The sequence below is a fragment of the Apteryx rowi genome, unplaced genomic scaffold, assembly GCF_003343035.1.
Source record: "Apteryx rowi isolate R43461 unplaced genomic scaffold, aptRow1 scaffold_110, whole genome shotgun sequence".
NCBI classification, from domain to species: domain Eukaryota; kingdom Metazoa; phylum Chordata; class Aves; order Apterygiformes; family Apterygidae; genus Apteryx; species Apteryx rowi.
In genome coordinates this window covers 1,643,499-1,669,112 of record NW_020447309.1, presented here as the reverse complement: position 1 = coordinate 1,669,112, position 25,614 = coordinate 1,643,499, and the positions used below count along the sequence as shown (strand labels likewise).

Here is a 25,614-nt window from a genome sequence, read left to right as displayed (position 1 = left end):
TAAGTATTAAGAATTTTGCTAACAGCAATATAAAAAAACCAAATATGTTCTTTTACATTAAAGCAGATTTGAAAAATGGAACAGCACATCCTATATACAAATTACAAAAGTTGAGGTATTATCACTGAATACATACCTTTCATTGTTACTAACACTGTGTGCCAATAGTGCCATACTCAATTTATGAATCATTCCTGAAAATAGCAAGAGTATGTATGCTACATTCAGAGTATAGTGAATGTCACAGAAGGGCAATCAGTGGTTGCCATCTATATATTACTAGTAAAATCCACTTTTGGTTGGTAATAAAAGGGGATTCTTAAAACTGGACCAACATCTATACACTTTGTATTTTTCTTACAACGTGTGTGATATTATTGAGTTCCTCCATCTCATTCAAAATATGTTAACACATGGTTTTCTTCACAGAAAAGAGGTTAACAAGAAGAAACACATGGAATAAACATTTCAAGAGATGGCATAAAGAAAGTTTTAGCACTGGGAAGGTGAATGCTCCTCATCATTAATGAGACAAGTCAAGTATCAGGATAAATGTTTCTTTATGCAAACATGAAATATACTTTATACACTATCTAATAAATAGAAAATACAGAATTTTTTATATTCACATATTCCAAAATGTGCTATTAGAAAGCACAGTTCTGGAGAAAAGCATATCTATTTCTACCTGTACTGCATTTTTCAAAAGATACTTATTTTCCCTTCTGTAGTCTCAGCAAGGTGCACCATTCAGCATATGACATTCTCTCCCATATCTGCCTATTCCTCACTGGGTCCAAAACGAGTATGTAATTGTGGGATTAGACTAACAAGGTTGGGGCAACATTTCTGAGGTATATTTACCAAAGCTATCATCAGAAAGACAGGTAGTAGTGACTGTAATGGGGATAGCTTATATTCAGAGTTAAACACTAGTCATTCTTTTCCTTTTTGGATACACCTGTATGGAAAAGGACCTTTACTTATGTGCATTTTTTTCATAATTTAGCCTCCTTTAAGCAGCTTCTGCAGCATTAGTACAAACCACCACTGATTGCTGATAATGGATGTCCTTTAAAATCTACAATGACCTCCCCCAAGGAGGACAGGCCATCCTTCTGCTCGGGACGAACACTATTCATTAACACTCCTTCTGCTCGAGATGAACACTATTCATTAACACTATGCCCTCTAAGATTGTTAAAGCAACAGGACACAAGCAGAGACCATACTTGAACTTTGGTGTCTGATACTGCAATACGACTGAGTGGCCGCTGGGGACAGACTGTCAATAGTTCCTTAAGAACATCTTTCATAGAATAGCATATCCTGCAGTAGTTATGCAAAGCTCAGAGGCAACACAAAGTGGTATATCAAATTCAAGATCCACAGACAATCCAACTTATTAGTAGAGAACAGAGTTCACAAAAGCAAGCAGCTAAAAACAAAAAACAAAAAACCCCCAAAACTCCCCCAAACCCCCAACTTTTAAAAGGTGAAGCATGAAACAATTTACAGAACAGAGCCTATAATAAAGGCAAATAATAAAACCTAATCTGTTATCGACAGGATGTAACAGATGGAAATGTTCTCTTAAACAAAAAATTTGAAAAATGATACATAAAGAAATAAAATGAAGTTATAGTCAACCATTTAAAAAAAGAAATAAATACAGGAATTAGAATGTATCAAGAAAAGTCAGAGTAGACTTTTCTTGTACAGAAGTTCATCTACAGAAAGCTGAGAACTATGAACATACATCAACTGAGTAAAAAAACATTTTCAAAATGTTTGTACTGTTAAAGGGTTTCCTTTCTTAAAAACCTTTAAATTTACACAGTTCTTGTTTGTGTTGTCACACTGAAAAGAATTTATATTTAAGAAAACTGACAACTGTCGAAAGAAGTTAAGACTTCTTACGCGAAACAATACAATATAATTTTAAGTTGTTTTAGTATTAACTTACTTTTGGAAGAATGACATCTCAGTAAATTCAGTTGAGCAGGGCATTCAGATATTAACAAAATACGAACTACTACACCCTAATATGCAGTTTATAAAACTATACACTAAGGCAAAATTCTAAGCTTATTAAATACAACATAAGTAATCATGGGGCATTACTGCCCACTATGCTGATCAGCTGTGTTAGCCTGTCAAGTGTAGAATTAAGGAATACAGGACTGATTAATGTTTTCACATAAAGTACAGTTTAATTATTTCTCTGACATTCAATTTTCTTTACAAGTCATTCTGTTCTTCACAGTTAACAGTTTTGCTTTTGGCAGACTATAAGAAATTTCTTTTTCTTGAATTCACTATTACTGACTTAACTCTTAGAAATCTGGAAATTTAAAGCTTTCTTCATGTTATACATATTTTTAAACCAGAATAAAAATTTAGATTCAATTATAGGTCTAAACAATGCACCTGGATAAATATCATAATATTTTACACAGGCAACCACAGTTATATATTAATAGGTTAGGAGACCTTAAGGAGTTCACTGACATAAATAAAGTCACAGGCTAAACAGATGTTTTCAGTGTCTACTCTAAAACAGACAAAATATAATAATTTCCTTTCTAACTTTGGACTCTAAACCCACCCCCAATTTTATTTCCAAGGAGACTAAATACACCATATACTACAAACAGAGCAAAGGAAAATGAGAAAAACTGACTCTTTCACAGGGGAGAAAATGTGGCATCCTGTACGGGATAACACTTTTTAAATTCTTCCCTGAAATGGCTTCAATTGCAGTTCTTAAACCGCTACAAGTGTTTACTTGAGAACTTTAAATAGAGCACATTGCTACCTGATAACAACAAGGCAAAATGTTAAGTTTGAATAGCTCTATACAGCTGCATTATTTTTATCAAAATCTCTGAAAGCTACTCTAATTCTATGCTTCATCTATTAAACAGGGGTTAGAATATACTGCATATAACAATAACAGGATTTCTTTCCTGTTAATGAAAAGCAAAAGACTACTAGGATATTCTGCACTGTACAACACTACATTTAACTTGTAAATATCCATTTTTTTAACTGAAAACAATGCAAGTACCATATTGCCATTGATAATAAAATGTCAGAGTTTCTGAAGCCAATAATGAAAAGTCATTTAATACAGAAAATTTCTTTCACTAAGAAAATTGAAATATGGCCAATCTTTTATTATCCCTTCTTTTTTCTTCCCATTCATAACTCTATCTTCACTTATTTCTTAGATTATTTAAGCTATGGTGCTACATACCATTTTGTCATTAAAGGATTTAAAGTCAGGACTGTGATTACATTTAAGGAACATCTACAAATTGTGAACAGGTATAAGACAACTAATATATTTGCAAGTAATGTAACTTATGCTGGTGTATAGTCTCATGATTCTTGGAAATAGGAAACAATTTCATGTTGTGTGATTAGGCATGAATTTCTTGCATTTTACAGTCTGGGATATTGAGTATTTTTAGACATGAAGCTGAAGGTGGTTGATGCATTGTAATTTTGATTACATGACAAAAAAAGTAATCTCAGCATGCCCTACCTTCCAGATAGCCAAGCTAAGACACTTTCTTTATCAAATATCATGAGAAAGGAATTTTAATAGGAAGGATATCTGCGAATATTTGTCAATTTGGGTCAAACTCAGTCAACAAACTCTGAAGAAAAAACAAGAAGGAAAATTTTTAGATATCAGAATACTTTCCTTTGAGTTTTAAAAATAATTCTTTATTTAGGAAATAAATTTTCCTTTTTATCATTTCCAAAATAAAGCTTTTAGACTTTTTATTTTGAAACAATATTTGGTGCTAATTCTAATGTATGGCTGGAAAACATTAAGAAAGTATGTTCTAACATTTAATAGTAGTTGAAACAAAAGGGTCCTACATTGTTCTACAAGGGAAAAACGTGTCCACATCACAACTTTGGAATTACTGACCACCTCAGCGAAGCTCAGAAAATGACTGGGAACATACACTAAACTATCTTCTTACAGTATACATCCCTTACTATAGGATTTATGCACACTGGGAGGGCAGTGTGGTGAAATTTGCCCTGCCACTGCCTGGGCTGTACCTGTTCTGTGGACAAAAGAGGCCTTCAGTTTCCAGTGATGTCAATCTGGCACCTTTCACGAGCCCTACATTCACTTTAAAGGAAAAAAATGAAGTTAAGAAGAACCAAAAGACCAAAGGAAATCAAAACAGAACATATTTAAATAACTCAAGTTGTGATACAAATTAAGAGCAAGATGTTCAAGTTAAGGCTATTACATGGCTAATGAGCCTTTACTCCAATGTATCTTGTCATCCTTGTTAGTATCACAGCTTGAAAGTTATTTAAAATGGAGCAAAGGACAAGTGGGCAGGATCCTTAGGTTCATATCTTGAAAGTTAAATATTTTCCTATATTCTTATTTTACTGATGATATGTGCAATTCAATGCTGAATTTTCAGTCCTGAACTGAGCCATCATTTACAAACTATTTATATTTCAGATTTCATGCAAAGTGTATGCTCCATTAATCCAGGATCATTTTCTAGGAAAGCAAAAACTCAGCTACTGCTTGAAATAAAAAGTATACCTGCAACTGGCCATTTAGTGAGCTCAAGTCCTCRGCTTTTTTCTCCAATGACTGCACCCAGACTTTCCGCTTCTGTCGGCATCGGGAAGCGGCAGCACGGTTTCGCTCCAAAAACTTCCTTCTTTTCTCATCGGGGTCTTCATTGGCAGCTCTTCTTCGCCGACCACCTGTATTTGCTGTTTGCGGCATAGGCTGAGCTGGTGATGCCTGAACACAGTAAAAAGTAGTAAAGAGGTTATCAGTGTAACACTATTCATGACTCAAACTACAGAATTCATATAAACTCATCATATGTTTAGAAAAGAGTTCAAAATATTTCTAAATATATTCAGGTTATATTCACATATCTTTTCTAGAAAGCTATGTGATGTAATTGTACACCTATTTTTAAAAAACTTTTATTGTATTTACACGCTCTTCACCATATTACATTAACATCACATTTTAATCAAGGCTCTAGTTTTAGGGTTTAAAAAGCATACTGAAGAAAACCCATTCACTTCATGGTGTTAAATTTATGACATTCATATTTGGCACATGAATAAAGCCTGGAAGAAATACCTCTTAGACAGACTCTCAGACATTCTTGTACCAATTTGGATGACATAAGGTGACCAAGTACTTACAAACTTAGGTAACAAAACTTACCAGTTTAAAATTTTTASGCAAAATAGCTTTTAAAAAATTAGATTTGGCAGTAAGCACATTTATATAGTTTCTACTTTTACCCTTCCCAAATACCCTTCACTAAAACCTAATTACAATTCTAATACTGCAAAATTATTTATGCTCAATATATAGAAGCTGCTTGTCAAATAATCTGAACATTGGTTGGTATTTACTGATCACTGGATCTCCAAATAGCAATTTCCTACACCTCTTGTTGTTGTGTTCCCTCACCATGCCACACCAAGTTCCTTTATATCTTCCCGTATATAATGACATGATCAAAATGTTTCAGAATTAATTACGCATTATACTCCTTTCAGATATACAGACCCTGGGCAAGAATCTAATATATTACAATAATATCACAGATCTTAATATCCTTTCAAGTGATAGTATAGACAGTATATAGCTGTCCACATTATATATTCATAGGTGCACCTGCACACTCAGTCTAGCACAGTAAGAAAGTTTTATTTTTAAATTAAAACCCCCCAAGTACGTATCAAAATACCAACGCTAACTCTAGTGGTTCTTGGCATAAATTTTAGATGGGTAATAAAAAAAAAATATCTGAGAACTCAAACCAGTCTTTAGGAATGGAACACTTGGAAATGTTTTCTTCGTACCGATAAGACACTGAGATTTTTCACAGCAGTATCTATAGGACTGCACACCTAAGGAGAAAGATTGAGACTAATATTTACCTTCTGAAAAGGCCATATTTGCAGAGGTTGCCGTACCAAATAGGTACATGCCAGTCTTAAATTTTCCCTGTATAAGAGCTATAGGTTGAATCAGTAAGTAACAGCACTTTGCCCCAGATACCATGTTTACTTGGCATGACCTCAAAATCAACAGGGTTAAAGATACTGCAGAAATAAGTCAAGTGTATGAAATACTTTTGAAATTCAGGCCATTTACACATCTGTAATTGCTTCTTCTTCAACTACCAAATATGGACTTATCAGTATAACTTAAAAAAAAAAAAAAAGAAGAAGAAATCAGGCTTGAGACAGTTTCTGTGATTCTTCAGCTTTAAAAGTTGTTACACTTTCCAGTACTTCACAAAATAACCAAACAGCAAGCTTTTCATCCTGAAAACTCTACTATGTAGTATTATGAAAATATTCTCTTTTAGAAAACTTCAGGAAGTATGACAGAACAATAGCCTTAAAACAGAGATCATCTTCCAATGATGTAACTTTTTGCTCCAAATTTTTTTTTGGATCTATTATTTGATTACACTGGCCAATCTAAATGCTTTACCTGCAGCTGCAATTAATGCCTATGGCTACTGGTTACAGGCATAAAAAAGATGCAGGTCCTTCCATTTCTGGACCAGATACTGTATACAGTTTTTATAAATTGCTATTATGCCACGAATTCTGAAGACACTCTTGAGATTTGATCAACAGTTTCAAAATGTCTGTAAAAGTCGAGATTTCATCATCTAAGTTGGGTCAATGTTGTTACGAGATTTGTTACATGCTCTGAAGAAGTTTTAAGATCTTTTTCACATGGCTTTTTTTCCTAACACCTCACAAAGGCCACAACAACAACATCCTCAGACAAAAAAAATAATCTATTCTTAAAGATCAAGTTCCACAACCCTGTTGAACATCAGAAAAGTAACACTTAAGAACAGGTATTTCACAGCAGTTTTTGTACTATTTGGAGAGCTAGAAAACAGATAAGGAGTATATGAAGTATTTACTTAAATTCATATGTTTAAAATGATTTATAAGGGTAGCAATGACTGATCGCAACTCTGTTTTACTTACTTTGCAGACTGACCTACAAAATGAAATAAAATATACCAATGTGATATGTCCTTCATATTTGTCTCATTCGCCTTTTGCTCAGGGATACCAACTCTGTTTTCACTGTCGCCCATAATTACTTTCTTAAGAAAGCACTTCTCCAACAATTTTCTTAAAAACAGAGCAGCAGCAATCCTCCAGGATGTGAACTACAGCTTTTGAATATTCCTGCACTCACACATGGAAGTATCGCCTACAGTGGCACTCTCGCTCTCAGTCTGACTCAGAGTTCTTGTCCTTTTTTCTCCTGTTCTCATCTATCATTCAAAAGGAAAAGAACAGGACTCCTGAGCTCACAATCCCCCTTTCAGTAACCAGAAGGACATGGTACGCTTAATCACACACATAAGACTCTTCCTGTGGCAGTCCAGAAAAGATCCTTCAAGCAAATTAACATAAGCATGATACCTGATGCAGTTAAAAAAAATTCTAAAGAGTGTTTACAATATAAAATATTAAACAGATGCAATATAAATACAAAATAAGAGCACTTGATTTTTTTCAAATATATATTAACCAGCTGTACAATTTTCAGTTCCCTGGTAATGCACCCCAGAAATCAGGAGGACTTAATTCCAAATTTGAACAGATAGAAAATACCTGTTTTGAAATTATCATCTTCAATAACACACTTTAGAAGCATTTAAGAACATCACTAGAAAAATGTTCTTACTGTAGAAATACTGACATAACGTGCCAGCAAAACACAGTATACATACAGCAGTCTGGCAAAATTGCATATAATCATAAACAAATAAAACACACCAGTAAAAAGGCAGTCTGCTGCATAACTGTATTTATAATCTGAGATTCTGCCAGTATTTTAGCAGGGCAGTCTACTCCTTGCTCGAACTTCTAATTCCAGTAGCTCCCTGTAGCACATATTAACCTTTATTTTACAAATCAAGAGGATGGAAAAAAGATAACTGTTTTTTGCATAACAGTGAAGGGAACAGGAAGTACATTTTCACTTTGTTGTCATACCGGTGTTTCAGTTGTTGAAGTTGCAGGTTGTTGTAGTGATTGTGGCCGTGGTTCCTCTGACTGAGTCCTAACCAACCCACTTGGATGTCCCTTGGCAGTATCTCCATTTGTTACCTGAGGGTGCTGCTGGGTCAAGGCTGCTTTCAACCTCTGAAAGGAGGGAAAAAAAAGTCCTTTTTGTTTTTCCATAATGGAAATATTATAGCATACTAACTTCAGGCATTATTAATCATTTATAATTGCAGTTACTTTTATTTCCCAAATCTCAGCTCAAACTATAAAATAATTGTTTCTTTTTAAAGGCCTTCAACAGTGATCTAGACATATACCTAATAACAGCTTACAATTTCTTGCAGGCACCACTGTAGCAATGAAGCTTTATAAAGGATCTTGAAAAGGATGGTAAGCTGTACAGAGAAGTAAACGGAAAAACTCCTCCATGATGAACTGTGCCCACAGGAAGATGACTAGAAAGGGGTCAGCAAACAGTTGCTGAGGCTGATATTACCCAAGGCACAGACCAGAAGGCAAAGGACAATACACTTGAGAGAAAAATAGGTAAAAACAGAACACAGTCTTTCAAATAGTTTAAAAATGGTGTTTTCCGATCATTTTTAAATCATTTGTTATGACTCCCCTTTTTCACATTCTTTACAAATATTCACCGCTAAAATGCTTCCTATGAGCAACCGTAATTAAATAGTTGTTAGAGAGAACAGGTCTTTGTTGAAACATCTTGATAATGCACAAAACAGTAACAACATTTAGGCTGTATGTAAATATTAACTTTTATTTATATATATTATATATGCAAGATAAGTTTTATGGGCATGCTATTTTAAATAAAAAATTTGCTAAAAGTTTGKTTTTTTTTTTTACACAATTCCTCTATTATAAACAGCAACTATGAAGAATAACTTCAGATTTCAGCTGTATATAATACATCCAAGAGTTACTGAAAACTTGATATGGGTATTTTAAAGCTTACTTTATTGACTACCTCTTGAAAATTAATTATTTCACTCTAAACCTAACTGTTAAAAGTATAAGATTTTTCAAACAGATAATATATTCTATTTACAGCGAGTTCTTAATACAAAGTGGTAAAAGGTCATACTTTTTTACAACAATGACCATTTTTAATTTCAGATTTGCTTTCTCTTGAAATTATGTGAATATTGTACCACTTACCACGAAAACAATTTTTCTAATGTTACTAAAGAATTTGCATTACTAGATAAATATTATTACAGAAGGTTTTTCTAGTGTGCACTACATCTTTAAACAATCCAGTAAAAATTAAAAAAGACTGAAGAATATTATTACACGACAGTTTATGACAACTCAGTTTTTGCTACAGCATACTGCAGTTTTCTTATAAAAAGAAAGAAGTGAATTAAAATTAGTCTTCTTAGAATGCCTCAGTGCTGGCTTTGCTACTCTATATAACAAAACGCGGTCATATTTCTGGAGTCTTACAGCAAGGAACAGATGTGCCATTTCCTGCAACTACCGACGTTATGGAAGCCTCAGAAGATTAACAGGAACACCACCCAAAGAATGAGCCTAGATTCAACCTTACTATGTCAAGGCAGTATCTACAAAGCAAGTAGAGTCCTGCCAGTAAGACGAGGGAAGAGGTGGGGATGGATGAAAACCGATGGGGAACTTTTCCAGGCACAGATGTTTTCAGACACTTGGCTAGACCTCTTACAAAAGGCTCAACTGAGACACTTGCAATGAAATACATGAAAATTAGCTGAACCCTAGAGGGTACCAGAAATACACAAAGCTGGCACAGGACTCAGTAAGCAGTGATACTTAGGTTTGAGGCTGCCTAATAAATTCCAATTTTAATTCCTAACTTTTGTTTCTTGCAGTTTAATAAAACTAACCATTTTCTACCACATCTCTAATGCCAAATGTACTTGTCTATAATTTCAAACCAACAACATTTAACTGATTTTTGATGAGCTCTAGTATCACCATAGTTTTGAGTATGAAGAAAATATTGACCAAGGGGAACAGTACCAATATTAATAGAGTGTCTTTTACAAATGCTGCAGCTAGGTTTTATTTGACTAGCTCCAACAAAAAGCAGAGGACCCTGCACTTATTTATGCAGATATTCTCTATAAACTGTAATATGCAACCTGTCTTATCCATTAAGGCATTGGTGACAGCTCTCTCCTACCTCACGTTACCAAAGTCCTTCCTGACTCCTATTTTACAACTAAAACAGATTGCAGACCATGTCTGTCAGAATGGGCAAAAATCTTAAGGTCTGTAATATGACAAGTCCCATCAACTATCAAATCCATATAGGTGACCATAGTTTCTAACCACCACCAGAGATATCCCCTTTGAAGAGCACAAAGGGGACCTAGAAAGTCTAATTCCCACCATTCCTCTGCTGCCTTGCTGCTCAGGAATATTTAGTCAGTGACTTCTGTAATACGTCTCTTTCCTAGTGACGGGTCTATATTGAATACGACAGCACACATTATCCCACATGGTGATTCTTCTAGCTCAAGTGTTTTTTGTTCAAAACCAAAAATGTTAGAGGTCCTTACAGCTCCGTATGGACACTCTTTACATAATTTTATACAAGTCGACCAAACAAATGGTTGACCTCTAAAAGCCTGGGTCCTGGCTCATAATCCATGAAGCGGAATAAATAAGTGGGACTTTTTTTTAAGGTTTTTTTCTTCCTTAAGAATACAGGAAGTTATACAATAGCAAAATATACCGGAGTTAAATCATTCAAAAGCTGGATACTGCAAAATTTAGAGTACCTGCACAAACTCAGGTAAGCTCTATTGACCCCATATATTATGATAGTTTTAAGTTTCAAACACAATTTCATCTCTGAACCATTCACTTGTGGGGATGATCCACAAACAAAGCAGACATACAGAAATACAGATACAGTCAGTTTTTTTCAGGTTTTTGTTCTGTGGTTAAAGCACTGGGATAAGACATCAGGACCAAAGAAGGTGCTTTTAGAAAAGTATGCGAGACAAATTTACAGCAATTCCCCCAAACCATTCCCCAAATCCTCCCAGTTCATGCTAAAAGAATATAGCTTGAGCTATAGCTGCAGGCATTGGGGCAGAAAGCCACAAAACTTAAAGATAACACATGCCCATAATTCTTAGTATGTGTACAGTACTCTGAAAATCCTAACCCATTCGATATTTATCTTAACTCCTTTACAGCAGCAAAACTCACATGAAGAATTGACTTGTACCTTCCTAACTCACTACAGGAAAATAAACCAAAAAACTCAGTCCCTGTCCCAGCTAAACAATAGGAGAAAGGTGGAAAAGCTTGTTGAACTGAAATTACTAAACAATATGATCCCAATACAAGAATTCAAAGGTTGATTTGGCAACGATTTTTTTTTTTTTAAAGTTCAAATTGTAATTCTGGTAATTAAATGATAAAATATCCTAAACTACCAGGGAGACACACTACCTCAAGAATTTTTTAAAAAAAAAAAAAAAAAAAGTAGCGAACAGTTCATGTTAGTTTGATGGTTTTATCTAATATCCTTTTCACAAATTATTAGCATCTCTTTTTTTTTTTCCCCAAAGTATTTTCATTTATCATTGTAATTATCTTAGGAAGTATTTCTTAAATTATAACTTGCTGTTTAGCAGGATGCGTGACAAATAACCAAGAGTCAAAATCAAGACAGTAGAGACATTATAACTAATTTATCCCATCACTATTTCAACTTCTGCTGAGGTTTCTGAGGGCATGCTCTCTCTTTTACAAGGCAACACTCCAGCATGCTCTAGAAAGTTACTGTCACTCAAAAATTACTCAGCCAAGACATAGCAACTTACCATATGTCTGCTCCTCTGCCACAAGAAATGAAAATGATTAAATTTCACCCAACTAAAGTGCCCGGATATTGAAGTTCAGTGATAACAAGTTAACTTGTTCTAATTTTCATGGTAATGGAACACATGTTTATATGGTTATGTGTATGGCCTGCATGTCTGTTCTACTCTGCTTGTGACTGTATGAGCAAACATTGATGCAAGCACTTGCCACAGAAAAAAAGCAACAGTCTATGAAGTCCTGAAAATGCTCTGTAGTCAAGTAGACTTTGCTTGAAGTCATTAAAAAAAAAAGTTTCACTAGTATATTCATTTCCTTAGTGAGAGAGTACCCAAGTTCAGAAGATTTGCAAAATGAAATAAAACTGATTGGTATTTGTTTTTGTTTTTGTTTTGGGGTTTTTTTGCACATAAAGCAAATATTTGTATATTATTGTCTAGCTCTATTCTTTCCATCTCTTCATTTCTCTGTTATGGAAATGAATTAACCATATTTGCAAAGTTAAACTAAAAAAAGAAAGAAAGTTCATATATATTTCTATACTTAACATTTAACTTGAAAATAGCAGTAGCAAGTGTAGAAAATAGCACAATACTATCTACATTATAAAACATATACTGTCAGGCACAATGGATGTGCAAAGAGTCAAAACAGGACTTTACTTTCCATATTGTAACTCTAACATTTAAACATAGTAATTCTGTGCATTTGAAAGTGGAGGTTACTACAGAAACAAAAATACAAAACCATTGTTTTTGTTTTATACCACAGAGATTCAAAGTTTATGAAAATCAAACAGATTTATTATGCCTAAAATTATCCCCAAATGAAGAAAAGTTGTGAAAATCAGAGGAATATCTACAGCTTTTCATAAAGAGATATCCAGCTACTGTGTTTAGAAATAGTTTCATATCTTAGAAGGTAATGCTGGAGTAAAGTATTATGAGGATGTTGTGCTTCCAGTGAGTAGTGAGGTAGTCACCCCAAACACTATAAATCTCAGTTTTAAAAATCAAATATATACATTTCTTCTGATATTTGTTACAATATAAGTAGTATTATGTGGGGAATCTTGATCACAGCCAAGGTTTATTTAATTTCATTTGGTTATTAGAGGCAAACTAAAAGTGGTATTTTCAGGTAGTTTAACAGCTTTTAAAGTCTTTATTAGTAAGGTTTTGTCGTTCATGCATATCCTTGAAAACAAATCCTCATCACATCTGTCAAAATTTGGTAGGACTAGATCATTCCATCAACAGCTCACAGAAACAAGATAATATTCTCCAGAAACAATTTATGAAAAACTCAGATCCATATTTCATATCTGCCACAAAAGCTCATCAGAGTAATAACCCTCCTTCTCCTGGGTGTTATCCTACCATCTGCTGCTCTATTACTTATCTTTATTTTGCAACTAATTAACAGCATAATCTTCTAAATTCAGCAAGTTAATTATCATTATTGTGGTCTTTGCAGCATCATCAGTCCTTATGAAGTCTTGTCTCTCCACCCCCAGAGAACATATGAAAATGAAGGAGGTTGTGAGAGGGTCTGTTTCTTTAGAGCAGACTCATTAGGTGTTTGCTGATTAGCTCGGCATGCAGAGAGACAGGTCAGAAGAATTCTGCTGAACACAAGGTCCCATGCCGGGCTCAAGCAAGTTAATGTAGGTTTCTGAACATTTGCCAGGCTGCCCTCTGTCAGTTCTCAGTAGAAACCCCCTGCAGAAAACCTACTGGTTACCTACTGTGTGCAAGGTACTTCTCAGTTTGTGACAAAAGGTTTTATGGGGAGGAGGCGAGAAGGGAAACATTCAGTGTAAAAGTTGAAGCAATTTTTAAATTTCTTCAGAAACTTCTGCAATCCATATAGAAGGATCTGAACATTAAGTTTGCATCCACAATCTGCATACTCAAGAAAAGGATGCTTTACAGCTAGGAGTAGCTCATTGCTCACTTTTTATATGTGAAGAGTATACCATTTCTGATCTTCTCCCAAACAGATCAGAAGCAATTCTGAAATATTTAGAATCATGTATCTTTATGTTATTGAGGAAGTTTTTCTTTCTTTTTTCTTTTTAACTGCAGCTATTACATCTACCCTCTAAGCATCTCAAATATCACAAAACTGACTTATGCATTTGATTTTATTGAAGTACGTGGAATTTAGTTTCTTTTGCGTAACGACAAATACGGAGCACTTCATGAAAACTGACGATTTATAATATGATGCGTGCCACACATGATTTTGCAACTGATTTTCACTCCTATCAAATGTCACTTTCTGTACAAGACACAAGGATATTTTCAGAAAAACAGCACTAAAACAGAGCTTGTGCCTGAATAAAATCTGTCATATTTCACTCCACTTCTGCAAGCAATAGGAGGGCAAGGACCCAAGAATATTCAAAATCACAGTAAGAATTTTTCACAGGTGTGAATGGAATACCTACGTTGACTACAATAGCTTTAATTCAGACAGTAAAATTAAAACACAATCTAATTTCACATAATTACCGCTAGCACTGAAATATATATACACTATAATGTTTCAGTCCTGAAGCCTACACAATCTAACTGTGCTTAGCATACTCTTCTTCCACTAGATTCCAGGTGTTTTAGTTAGAGAATCCCTTGCAACAATGACACCTATCATAAGAATTTGGCTGGCTATGTAGTCCATTTTTATCTCATATATTTTGTATCTTCCTTTTCCTTTTTTATCTACATTTTTCTTGGGTTACTTTTTTTTTTTTTCCTCCCTCCCAGCCATTATTCCTTCCAGTTGGTATTTTTTTTTTTATTGCTCTCTAGTTCAGTGAACCTGTTCTCACAAGTAACTGTCCCTCTGCAGAATTCTTGTGACCATTTGGCGTCAAACAACTTTACTGTAGACCAGAGAAAAGAGCATTGCGGCAAAGAAAGAATACGGTTCTAGAAGTGACATGTCAGTAACTCCCTGCACGTGAGTAATCAAAACTCTCACTCTGAAGGAGTTTGGCACTTCACACTGGAAGCTTTATCAGATATAAAAATAAGTGCACAAGTCTGATTATTATACATTGTGCTTGCTTATTTGTTTTGTCACATTTCCAATGGTACAAATGCTTCGCTGAAATGGTTTAGGCACTGAAATTAAATCATTTTTAGAATATTTTATGTGGTCAGAGACCACGTAAAACGATCTTTTTGGCTGTGACTAGGTAAACATTTACAGATGTGTCATCTCAATACTGCAGTGAGATGCCAAAACAACATCTATTAAACAGAACACTGCCCAACCAAACGATGGCCCAAACCAACAATGAAGCTGGAAAACTCTAAACTAAAAACATCTTCAAGTGTCGTAAGAAAGCACATTTAGCAACTGAAGAAAGTTTCCAAAAGTGGCCCATAGTGAAAAAAACCCAAAACACTCAGCAAGTATATTCTCTAGAAGCTTTACAGATAAAGCTAATTTGGCATGCCAGACACATGAGTTTTCTTAAAGGATTTTAAGGCTTCTAGGATAGCAGAAGGAAAAATTTTTGTAGTGTCATAGGAAGGCATCCTATATCCATTACCAAACAAATCTTCTGCTAGTTATTTTGAGCTTTAGCTTTTAAAAACCAAAACGTCTATTTTACTAAAGGTCACTCAGGATTGTATATAAAGATAATATATGATGCTGTTTGTGTAATTTGGTATATGCAACTCATAAGGAAACAATAGGTATTTATCAAAATAGAAAAGAGTGTTATTTTTATTCACATTAATAAAAAAGCAGAAATTAAGTTTCCCAAACCTATATTTAAATACTTAAACTCCATAAGTATTAGAAAATAATGGCATTACAATCTGTGATTTGATTTTGTAAAGGTCAAAGAGTTCTCACCTTCACCTTAAAGAAAAAGGAAGAAGTCTACACTTTTGTAAACAGGTAAGAGATGAGGAATGAAATGATAGCACAAATTATTTTTGTTACATAAAACGCTAAAAGCCATTAGTTCCTTGAAATATCAGGAAAAAAAACAACAGCAAAATCAACCCCCCCCCCAAAACCTGAACAAACAAAAACAAAACAAAAGAACTTCAGAAATGATCTCTGTAAAGAAAGGCACAAAGCACAAATGAAGCCAAGTGCCTGGTTCCTGTCTCAGACTGTGCCAGGTATTTAATCCAAATAGTAAGGAACCATGCTTTTCAGTCATGACTAACTCTGCTTTACCCATACGACTGTCCTTTCCTCAGAAGGCTGTACAAGAAGCTGAAGAAGCTTTTAATTACAGGACACCGTTTCCTTTGTTTTTTATTATGTCTGCTTGTAGGACATTGGACTTTTTTTTAAAAGGTCAAACTCAATTAAGGGACAGTTCTGTTTCTGATAACAAGTTTGCATTTTTGGATATTGCATCTTAAAACAAAAAAGCAACTTCAAAAACTGTTTCAAGAATTTTATTCCAAATCTCTAAAGTAGATAAATCTGTCTTAATAAAGAATACCTTAAAATAGTATTGTCATACATATGACAGTACAAAAAGCAGAATGCTGTACGTATGGTAATTTGAATGAAAGAAAGACTTAACCAGTGACGGCCAGAAGCATGTATTAGAAAACCCTGTGGAGTTACAAAAAACATACCAGCTTTCCAAATTCAGCATCCCATATACTATAAAGCTTACTTTAATATCTGAAGAATAGACACAAGGTTACGAAATTGTTTAAGTATATTTTTGTTACATTTGCTATATATTCTATTTCTACATTATATAATGCGATATGAAAAAAAAATCCATGAGACTGAAAGGTCAGTATACAAAGAAAAACAAAAAGAAAAGAAATCTCCAAATAATAAATAACAAATAAAACAAACAAAAAAAAAGAAAATTCAAACATTATAAAAAGCTGATTCCTGGGCCTTGTTTGTTGAGACAAAGGGACCTATGGGACCTACATCGCATGTTCTCTCCTCCACAAACTTCCCATCCAAAAGACACTAGCAGACACTAGACTGACCGACTTCATCCCAAAATGCAGCTGAAATGTGGCTATAGTAGACAAAAGAACTCAGGAAGCGTTCCCAGGTTCTGCTAATTTCAATATACCAATACAATCTACATATTGTAGCCTACTCTTAACAGATGAAATATATATATACTTGCTTATTAAATTTAATTCAACAAAGTAGCTTACATTTCAGCTTTAAAATGGAACTTCTAATGAAATAAAAAGTAAACAAGTAGCTAGAACAAAATTAGATATCTAAGCCTTCTGTTGGCTTAAACAAGAACACAAAAGGAAAATACGTGTGATTGCCATATATTTGCAGAATTTGATATATAGCAAGCAAACATAGCCCTTCAGGAGATAACATCAGAATGAAAGGATTTGGTATCACAAAGACTTAAATTTTGAAAATTAAATGAAACTTCAAAGTTAATAAACCATGGCATATCTGCCAACAATGCATCATATGGCACAGTGAGTTAGTCTTCCTGTCAGAAGCTTTCCTCTGTAAACATTAGAGTTTCTCATTAAATTGCTTTTACTATAAGAGTGATAAGAAATTAAGTTTTTTTATTTTTGTGAATAGGCACTATATAAAAGTAAATGAGCATTAGAAACGTACATAATTCTGATATTCTTGAATTCTGCTCATGCTTTATATTAGGAAACAAGAAAGGAAGAAGAAATATTGCGAATATCCTTTTACAGTCTCATTTAAAAAAAGAAATGCAATCACTGAAGTGCACATATTAGCTAAAATCTAACGAGAAAACTAATGAGACTGTTAAATTTTAAGTCTAACAATCTTTGTTTTACTTTGTATCTGAGTGATTGCTACTTCCTTTGCAAGATTCAATCTTCCCTGCATAGACGTATTTTTGCCCCACATAAAACGTTCATAAGAAAGATCACTCAGTAATATGCTTAAGCAGCTAATTTCTTGCCCAACTAAACAAAATTATTTGGAACTAATTTCTTCTGGATTTCACACAGCAGAATTTAGTGAATGAGTCTCCTGATTCAAAGCAATGTGCCATTTCTGCATTTCTTGTTTTCACTTTCTTACATTCTTCTCTCCCAGATATAAGATAAATTCATGCCCTCTGAGGTGGTTCAATTAAATATTCCCCCAGCTCTGAAAAGATTCCTTTTCCCATTCCTAGAGGAATAAGGATGTACAGAAACAGACCCACTTCCCGTCTGTCCCTAAATAAACTACTTTAAAAATCACCATGCTGAAGAGAGCAGAAGAATGAAGAAAGACCTGACAGCATCAGGAAAAGTCAGTGCACTGGTGACCCACTCTTCACAGTGGTTTCAGTATTCGTGGAACATGGTATAGTATTTCCACTCTACTGGAATCCTCTTACTCCAAACAGCAGAATAATTAGTGTTCCTAGACTCACTGTTGACTATATTGTGGTTTGGGAGAAAAAATAGGCAAGGAAAGAAAGTTCACAGGTTAAGGTCAGGCGAAGCGATACATCAAAGGATGATAAGGGGATTCACAGTTCTCACCTCAATACCATCCCATCAGCTACTGTTATGAGCTCCGTACATAATGTCAAAGCATCTGTAACAACGAGGCTGACTACTTGTGCCATGAGAAAGCCCTCCTGAAAGATCTGACATTCTTTAATCCTCTCATTTCACTTATCAACATTGATGTATAAAAAAGCATTTTACGTAGCAGATGTTTCTGACTCTTTTTCAATCCAAATTAAAAGTCAGAAGAGGAACACTACTTCACACAACAGACAGTTTACAGAGGCATCTTTCAAATATATAAATGGGTTAATTATTGTTTAATAATAGATTTCCTACTGCTTTAGAATAGCTGGAACAAACAAAACAGCAAAAACAGAAGCAACTACCTAATGTTGTAGAAAACAAACTTCCAAGAATTTCCACCTACCACCTGCTACTTCAAACTACCACCTGCTTAAAGTAACTTAAAAAAAAAAATCTGCCTACTTTACTCACAATATTCCCAGGTAATCTCAGTCCTCAACCCTACTTCCCATCTCTTCCTCCCCAAAGCACCCTGCAACAAAAACTACCCACATACAATACAACTTCCTACGTGTAACAATAATTCATATCTGGTTACAGAAGTCTTGCAAAATGGTTTATGTTCAATTGAAATTTTGAGAATATGGCTAAAAAGCCTTTTCTGTTCCTACAGTCCTTTTTTTTTTTTTTTTGCCATGAAACAGTTTCATTTGGAAAGAAACATCATATTCTGCTTCTCTGAAGGTGAAGTTCAGTGTTGACACGACAGTAGTCTTCTCTTTCTTCCAATTAATAATATTTCCTATCCTCCAATACAAGGAGCAAGAAGGAGCTTAGTTAAAAAATCAGATTTGCTTCAAAGAATAATAAAAAATAAGATCAGAATGACCATTAACAACAGAATTAACATACACTGGAAATAACTAAAATAAATGTGCAGCTATTATTTTTCTGTATTTATTAAATTTTGTACTTGTAGAATTTAGACTGTAACAAAAATTAACAAATAAGTTAAAGTTCTTTAAAAAACAATAGGATTTAATTAATTTATCCAGTCACTCTTCTTGAGGAATAATGGAGTTTTTCACTTACCAATTTAGCCTCAGACTGCACTGGCTGTGGGGAGGAAGGCCCTGGGATCCCTGGGATACTAGGCACCATGGTGACAGGTCTAACAAGCTGACCAGATAGAGTATAAAAATGAAGAAAACCTGAGTATGTTATCATAAGACAGAGCATATGACACCACTACCCTCTGAAGCCAAAACAGCTATCAAGCTCTTACAAAACTAAGTTCTATGCTGCACTTCAGCAAATCTGCAACACTTTCAAATTAATAAAGCATCATGCTTACTTACTGGAACTGCAGCAGGGACATGCACATTAGAATTTGTGATTGAGGCAGGAATAGCAACAGGCATGGTTTGTCCATTAGGAAGATGTAACAGCAGAGGAAAAGGACCTGGAACTGGTCTGAAAAAAGAATGAAGTGTATAAAAGAAAATTTGTATAGAGAAGAGAACAAGTTTGGTACATTATTAATTTTATTTTAACCCTGACTAAAACTTAATTCTCTCTTTCTCAAAAATAAATAAATAAACAAACAATCTTTACAGCTGTAACATAATACTTCTTTAGAAATAAAAAATTAGACTCAGTGATGTGGAGAACACGGGACTATATTTCAAATGTCGTGAAAGTAGCGTATTTTGCATCTGCTGCACTGCCACATTACACTAAAGCATCTCAAATTTGAACATTAATTGTAGAAACAGTAAGTCACAATAAGCAAGACAAAAGGTCTTGTTTTCAGAATCCGTAAGAATACATTTTACTAAGATTTATGTAACTTACACTATTGGTCTGTTAGAGGATGGAGCCTGGGTAATAACAGTACTAGACGTTGGTGATGGTATCGCCTGCTGAATAATAACACTTGAGTCAGAACTTGTAAGCAGCACATTAGGAACCTGTAGCGATGCTGGACGAACTATTGTTGATGTAGGCTGTGCAGTTTGTTGCAGTGACACTTCCTGAGGAAAAACAAAGATCAATCAGTTTGTAAAATACAATTATAGATCATTAATTTAGACTGTGCAATAAACAGTTTAATGGGACAAGTCAGAAGATCTATAACGTTATACAAGTAGAATCAGTTACACAATTAAAAAAATTCAGAAAATAATGTTTGAATGAATCATTCAAACCATCAAAACCAAATTGGTCCAGTGACATTTATCTTAGTTTTATAACAAGGGCTGCTATTACTAATAATTCAGTTTTGATTAGGTATGAGGTTTTTTATGCCAAGAAAGAAACCCATGGCGCTTTCAGCACCACTGTGTTGCTGGCTGCCCTTACTCTGAATAAGGCAACATCACAGTGTCCTTATACTCATTTCAGTTTCCTTTGTTCCAGATTTAAGCAACAGAAACAAAAGAGCTGTACTGATCAGTAAAAAGGAAAAAAAAAGTCATTTTCTTTTCAAAAAATGTATCCCTCAGCTACATACTTCTCCATTAACTCAAGCACTATTAAGTTAAAAACACTCAGAGTGTTACTTTCATAGCTTTGCAAAATATTCAAGTATCCTGACGCAAAAGAAATGATTTAAGCATGGAAATTAAATTTCCTCGGTTGAAGGTAAACAGCAGACAGAATTGACTACAATTCTTAGATTAGCAATCAATTAAAGTACATTATGAACTATAATATAATATCTGCATTCATGGTTTATGAGAACCTAAAAATGCCTTACTGAAACAAGTGTTTTTCTTCTCAAGGAACCTTGCATATTGTCAGGCATTACTTGTGATTCACCTTAAGACAGGATTTTACCAAGTTACCTATGCCTTAGTCACTGACTAGAACAATCAATCGTACACAAAGCTACACTCTTAAGACTAGCACAGACATAATCTTCCCCACGGTTAAACAAGAGTGCTTCACAGAGAACATGTAACCATATCACATAGGCTACAATGACTGCCATTTGTTTTGAATTAAGCGTAAGTTTTTAATATTCATCAACAAAGCTTTAAGTAGTAGGGCCTTAGCTGTCTTACAGATTGTTTTTCTTTTCATATGCCCATTGGACTATGAAACACTCAGAGGAGTGCATTTATTTAACTGTAAGTGGGCTGGCAAACTGTGGGCTTTGAAAAAGAAAGGACTTTAGGTGATGAAATTTGCTCTCCTGAAGAGCCCAGAGGCTATATTTGTCATCAGAGTCAATTAGTTCRTTCAGGTTTTTCCCCGAAGGAACTAAAAGATTCTATTTACAGCAAGCCAGAGTTTCTGGAGAATAACACAGTGAACTATATTGAGGTAGTCAAGACATTTTTCTTTAGTCATCAATCTAGTGTATTTACATATGTTATAATATTTAACCACAGTACTTAGAATTATGGATGACAATTCAGTCAAAGGAAGAAAAATAACAGTAGGGAAATGCAGAGACAGAAAAATTTTAGAAAGAGCTGACTAAGGCATCTTCTTAGGACAACATTAAAACTGTGCAGTTAAAGAATTTGGCATAACAGCTACTGAGGTCTTAATCTGTGAGAAGGGCTGCATGGAGAAAATAGAGAAGACTGAGTGCTTTACTGTGAGAAACTAGAGAAAGATATAAGGGGGGGATATTTGATTTGATAATCCAACTTTAGCAATGGTTGATTCAGAAATTAGTATTGAATGATTCCTCATTGGTTTCAGCTTCACTTTTTCCTGCCTATCACTTGCCACTGTTATTTGTCTTCCACCAAGGACATGATAGACACCAGAAAAGTCCATTCYCGTTCTAGGGATCTGACACAGGAACAATCACATCTGCCCCAAACAGCAGCAGCACAGATCTAAGAGCTCACTTTCAYGTTCTTTCCTTCATCTGAAACATCTTCATGCATGGCGACCACACTCCTAAATAGTCATCTGGCTCTCAACAAGTCTAGAAACTGCACATACAGAAAATATGACTACCATGAACAGCTTGCAGACCTGCAGGAGTGGTGCTCTAGTCTTGAGCAACTGGTAAGTATATAATAGTAGAAAGTCCCACTTTCAGGCCTGTCATAGACAATGCTGTCAAGACAGCATTAAGACTTCGATCTTTTACTCTCCAAGCTCTGACAAAGATATGAAAGTCAAGCCAACTCTAGTGCTTGATGCCATGAACCATATATGATTTCGTCTCTTGCCTCCCAGCCTACTGGTAAAATTTTGTGTGCGCATGCACTGTATAATTTATATAAATAGATTTTAAGAAAGTTTTATATAATTCATATATATAAAAATACACATATCATTTATGTATTTTTATATTTATATATATAGCCACATAATTTTTTAACACCCGCAAAATAAGTAGCCACCACAAACTCATTCTAATTTTCCTAAAAAGAGGAAAAAGTCAGTTAGCTAACAGCAGCCATGTATCCATTCACATAGCTTTAAAACAAAAACATAAATTAACCTGACATTTGTACATTCTCAACCACAGTGATGTCGTAAAAGCCCCTCCTGTATGAGACTGCATGAATGGCTTCTAAGCACCTGTGTGTGTGGATGGAGAAATAGCTACCAGAATACAGAAGGCTGAAGAGAGAAGCATGTGCTGAGAGGTAGTGTGTCAAAGTCTCCCAAGAACTGATAAGCTCTAGAGAATAACGGTCCCGTTGAAACTGCAATAACTGATAAACTCAGAACACCAGCTTAATGGGTACAAGGCTGCTAGCATGCAACACGAACTTGCAGCACAACATGTTGTATAACTCAGAACACATCCAGGAACATGGTGGCTGCCACATGCAGACAAAGACTACAGGATTATACGCACACCTGGTGAAAAATAGACCCCTTGAGGAACTTTCTGAACACCTAACTAGAAGTCCCTGGCATGTCAGTACAACCCTTGACTTCTGAGCAAACAGCTGGTGTTGGCTTCCCAACTGCTGCTCCAACCAGGTAAGTATGTGCGAGTGAGCAAGTAAGTTAATGCAGTGCGTGAATACTTACTGGTTATTATTAATAACATCTTAAATAATAAGAGGTGTTCTAATAAACATTGGTTATAACCTGGGTCTCTCCCTGACTTGACCCCCTACTAGGGAAGAGGAAATTTACAACTATTACACAAAGTAACCCCTGTGGAAGACAGATTTCATCACGGCCCAAATTCCTAATAAAACCTGAATCTATAAAATTCTGAAAACATGGAAACTTCATATGCCCATACTTATTTCCTTATTTAATAAAACATTTGCGCTTTGTTTAAAAAATACAGAAACAATCCTCAAACATTACAGGAATGTAACACATTAACAGGCTAATTTGCTTTATGTTACATTCTGGAAAACACGTGCATGTGCTAGTTACAGTGGCAGTAATATAGGCTGCAGATTTAAGAAGTATCAGAGCTAAAGGAAACTGACACTTTATTAACATATAAAAATAAAACCATAGACACACCAGTCTGACAGAATATACTAATTGGTAGCCAGGGAATTGTTCTTATTATGAAGTGTAAAAATAAGTATTTTAAAAACAAGATTTTGCCTAAAATAAAATAGTTTATACGTATATTCTGTTTACGAACAGGAAAAACAGAGATAAATTGGCAGAATCATGAACTTAAACCAAAGTGATCTTACCTGTACCCACCTTTACAAGAAAGTTTAAGCCTATTCAAAGATATTAGAGATTTACTGAAAAGACCTCTCCAGCTAATCCTTTCACCCTTTCACATTGAAGTTTGGAAAATACTTTACAGAAGATGATGGTTACTTTCTTTTTAGGAAGCTATTTCAGGAGACGCATATTTGCAAGTATTTTGTATCTAAAAGCAAACATCATGCAATAACTTCCTAATGCTATCAATAAATTCATGGAATTGTTTATACAGAAATGTAGGTGGTCACAACTGACACTAACTGATGACTACTGTTAGAAAACAATTGATTTTAAAATAGCTAAGTTAATCAGGGAATTAGCTATCTGGCAATGACTAAGCAACTTACTTGTGAAACTTAGTTGAGAGTCACTTTTAAAAATATTATTAAGAAACTATAACGAGTTTGAAAGCTCTCAAAGAATAAATTAGATTTCATTTGCTTATTATTTTAAGGCTGAAAGCCTTTACTTCTAATGATATCTTGGTCCATTACAAGCAGAATTTCAACTCTTACTGAAGCCTAATGGAACTAAGAGAACTCTCTCAGAAAATGAAGAAAAGAATCGAGTATATTTTAAAGATTCTCTAAGAAATTCTTTCAACAATTACAAAGAAAATTAGAACCTCCTTGCGTGTACATTAACAGGCTGTAATCATTGAAGGCTACTAAAACATAGTCAGCCAATGAAAGGGTTACAGTGGCATATATCTTAAATCCAGCTATGCCCTGAAAAATTATTTTCCCTCCTTCAGTACATGTATAGAAGGAGAATATAGAAATCTAACTGAGAAAACAGCACTCTGCTCACATTTCTCAACTTCTGCAGGCCACATTCAGCAGCAGCACACTCCAAGCAGCACCCTCATCCTTGCTGAGCTTGTCTCTACAATCAGACATCAGAACAGCATTAAGCAGCAGCAGCTTTTCACTTCAGCACTAATACAGTGACAACACTGAAATTACATCATGAATGAGACAAGTTTATAACCACTGCCAAGTATTTAGATATAATTTTCACTTGTAATGATGCTAATGAGATATTGAACCACTACTGTAAAATAAGAGACTAGTATTATCTTCTGCCAAAATCAGACTGTTTACAATAAGTATTCACAGAGAAAAAACAAACTAACCTTGGTAAACTATCAAATAAAGAAGATATAAAACTTAGACTATGATTTGCTTCATCAAAGCAGCTCTTTACATATATTCTTTTAAACTAATTATATGTATTTTTGATTTCAGGATTGCCTTGATTACCTACGATTACTCATCTTCGCTAGTTTATAAAACTCAGTGAAGCTTTCAAAAGACATATCTAAAGTGAAATTTTATTAAACTGTTACAGTGTTCTGTCACACACTTATGACTCTTCTCGCACTGATGCATGTTGGAAGGATGAGAAACAACAGGCATAAGTTGAAACAAGAGAGGTACAGAGTGGCTRTAAAGAAAAACTTTTTCACCATGAGGACAGTCAGGCATTGGAATGCCTTGCCCAGAGACACTGGGCAGTCTCCATCCTTGAAGGTTTC

The 25,614-nt window shown here is 34.6% G+C and overlaps 1 protein-coding gene across 18 annotated transcripts in view; it reads right to left on the bottom strand.

Moving 5' to 3' along the window:
• Positions 1–25,614, bottom strand: part of ATF2 (activating transcription factor 2) — a 57,070-nt gene that overhangs the window by 11,452 nt on the left and 20,004 nt on the right. For 12 of the 18 annotated variants that reach the window (XM_026075222.1, XM_026075231.1, XM_026075260.1 and 9 more), the window contains 6 exons: positions 20,265–20,443; positions 19,769–19,883; positions 19,503–19,589; positions 8,065–8,214; positions 5,887–5,934; positions 4,592–4,798 (listed from right to left, as the gene is read on the bottom strand). In XM_026075222.1, coding sequence (XP_025931007.1) covers positions 4,592–4,798; positions 5,887–5,934; positions 8,065–8,214; positions 19,503–19,589; positions 19,769–19,883; positions 20,265–20,443 — 786 coding nt within the window. Of the gene's footprint in view, positions 1–136; positions 195–2,187; positions 3,666–4,083; positions 4,157–4,591; positions 4,799–5,886; positions 5,935–8,064; positions 8,215–19,502; positions 19,590–19,768; positions 19,884–20,264; positions 20,444–25,614 lie in introns of those variants that run through there. The other 6 variants (XM_026075307.1, XM_026075276.1, XR_003255117.1 and 3 more) reach the window with 5 other exon arrangements.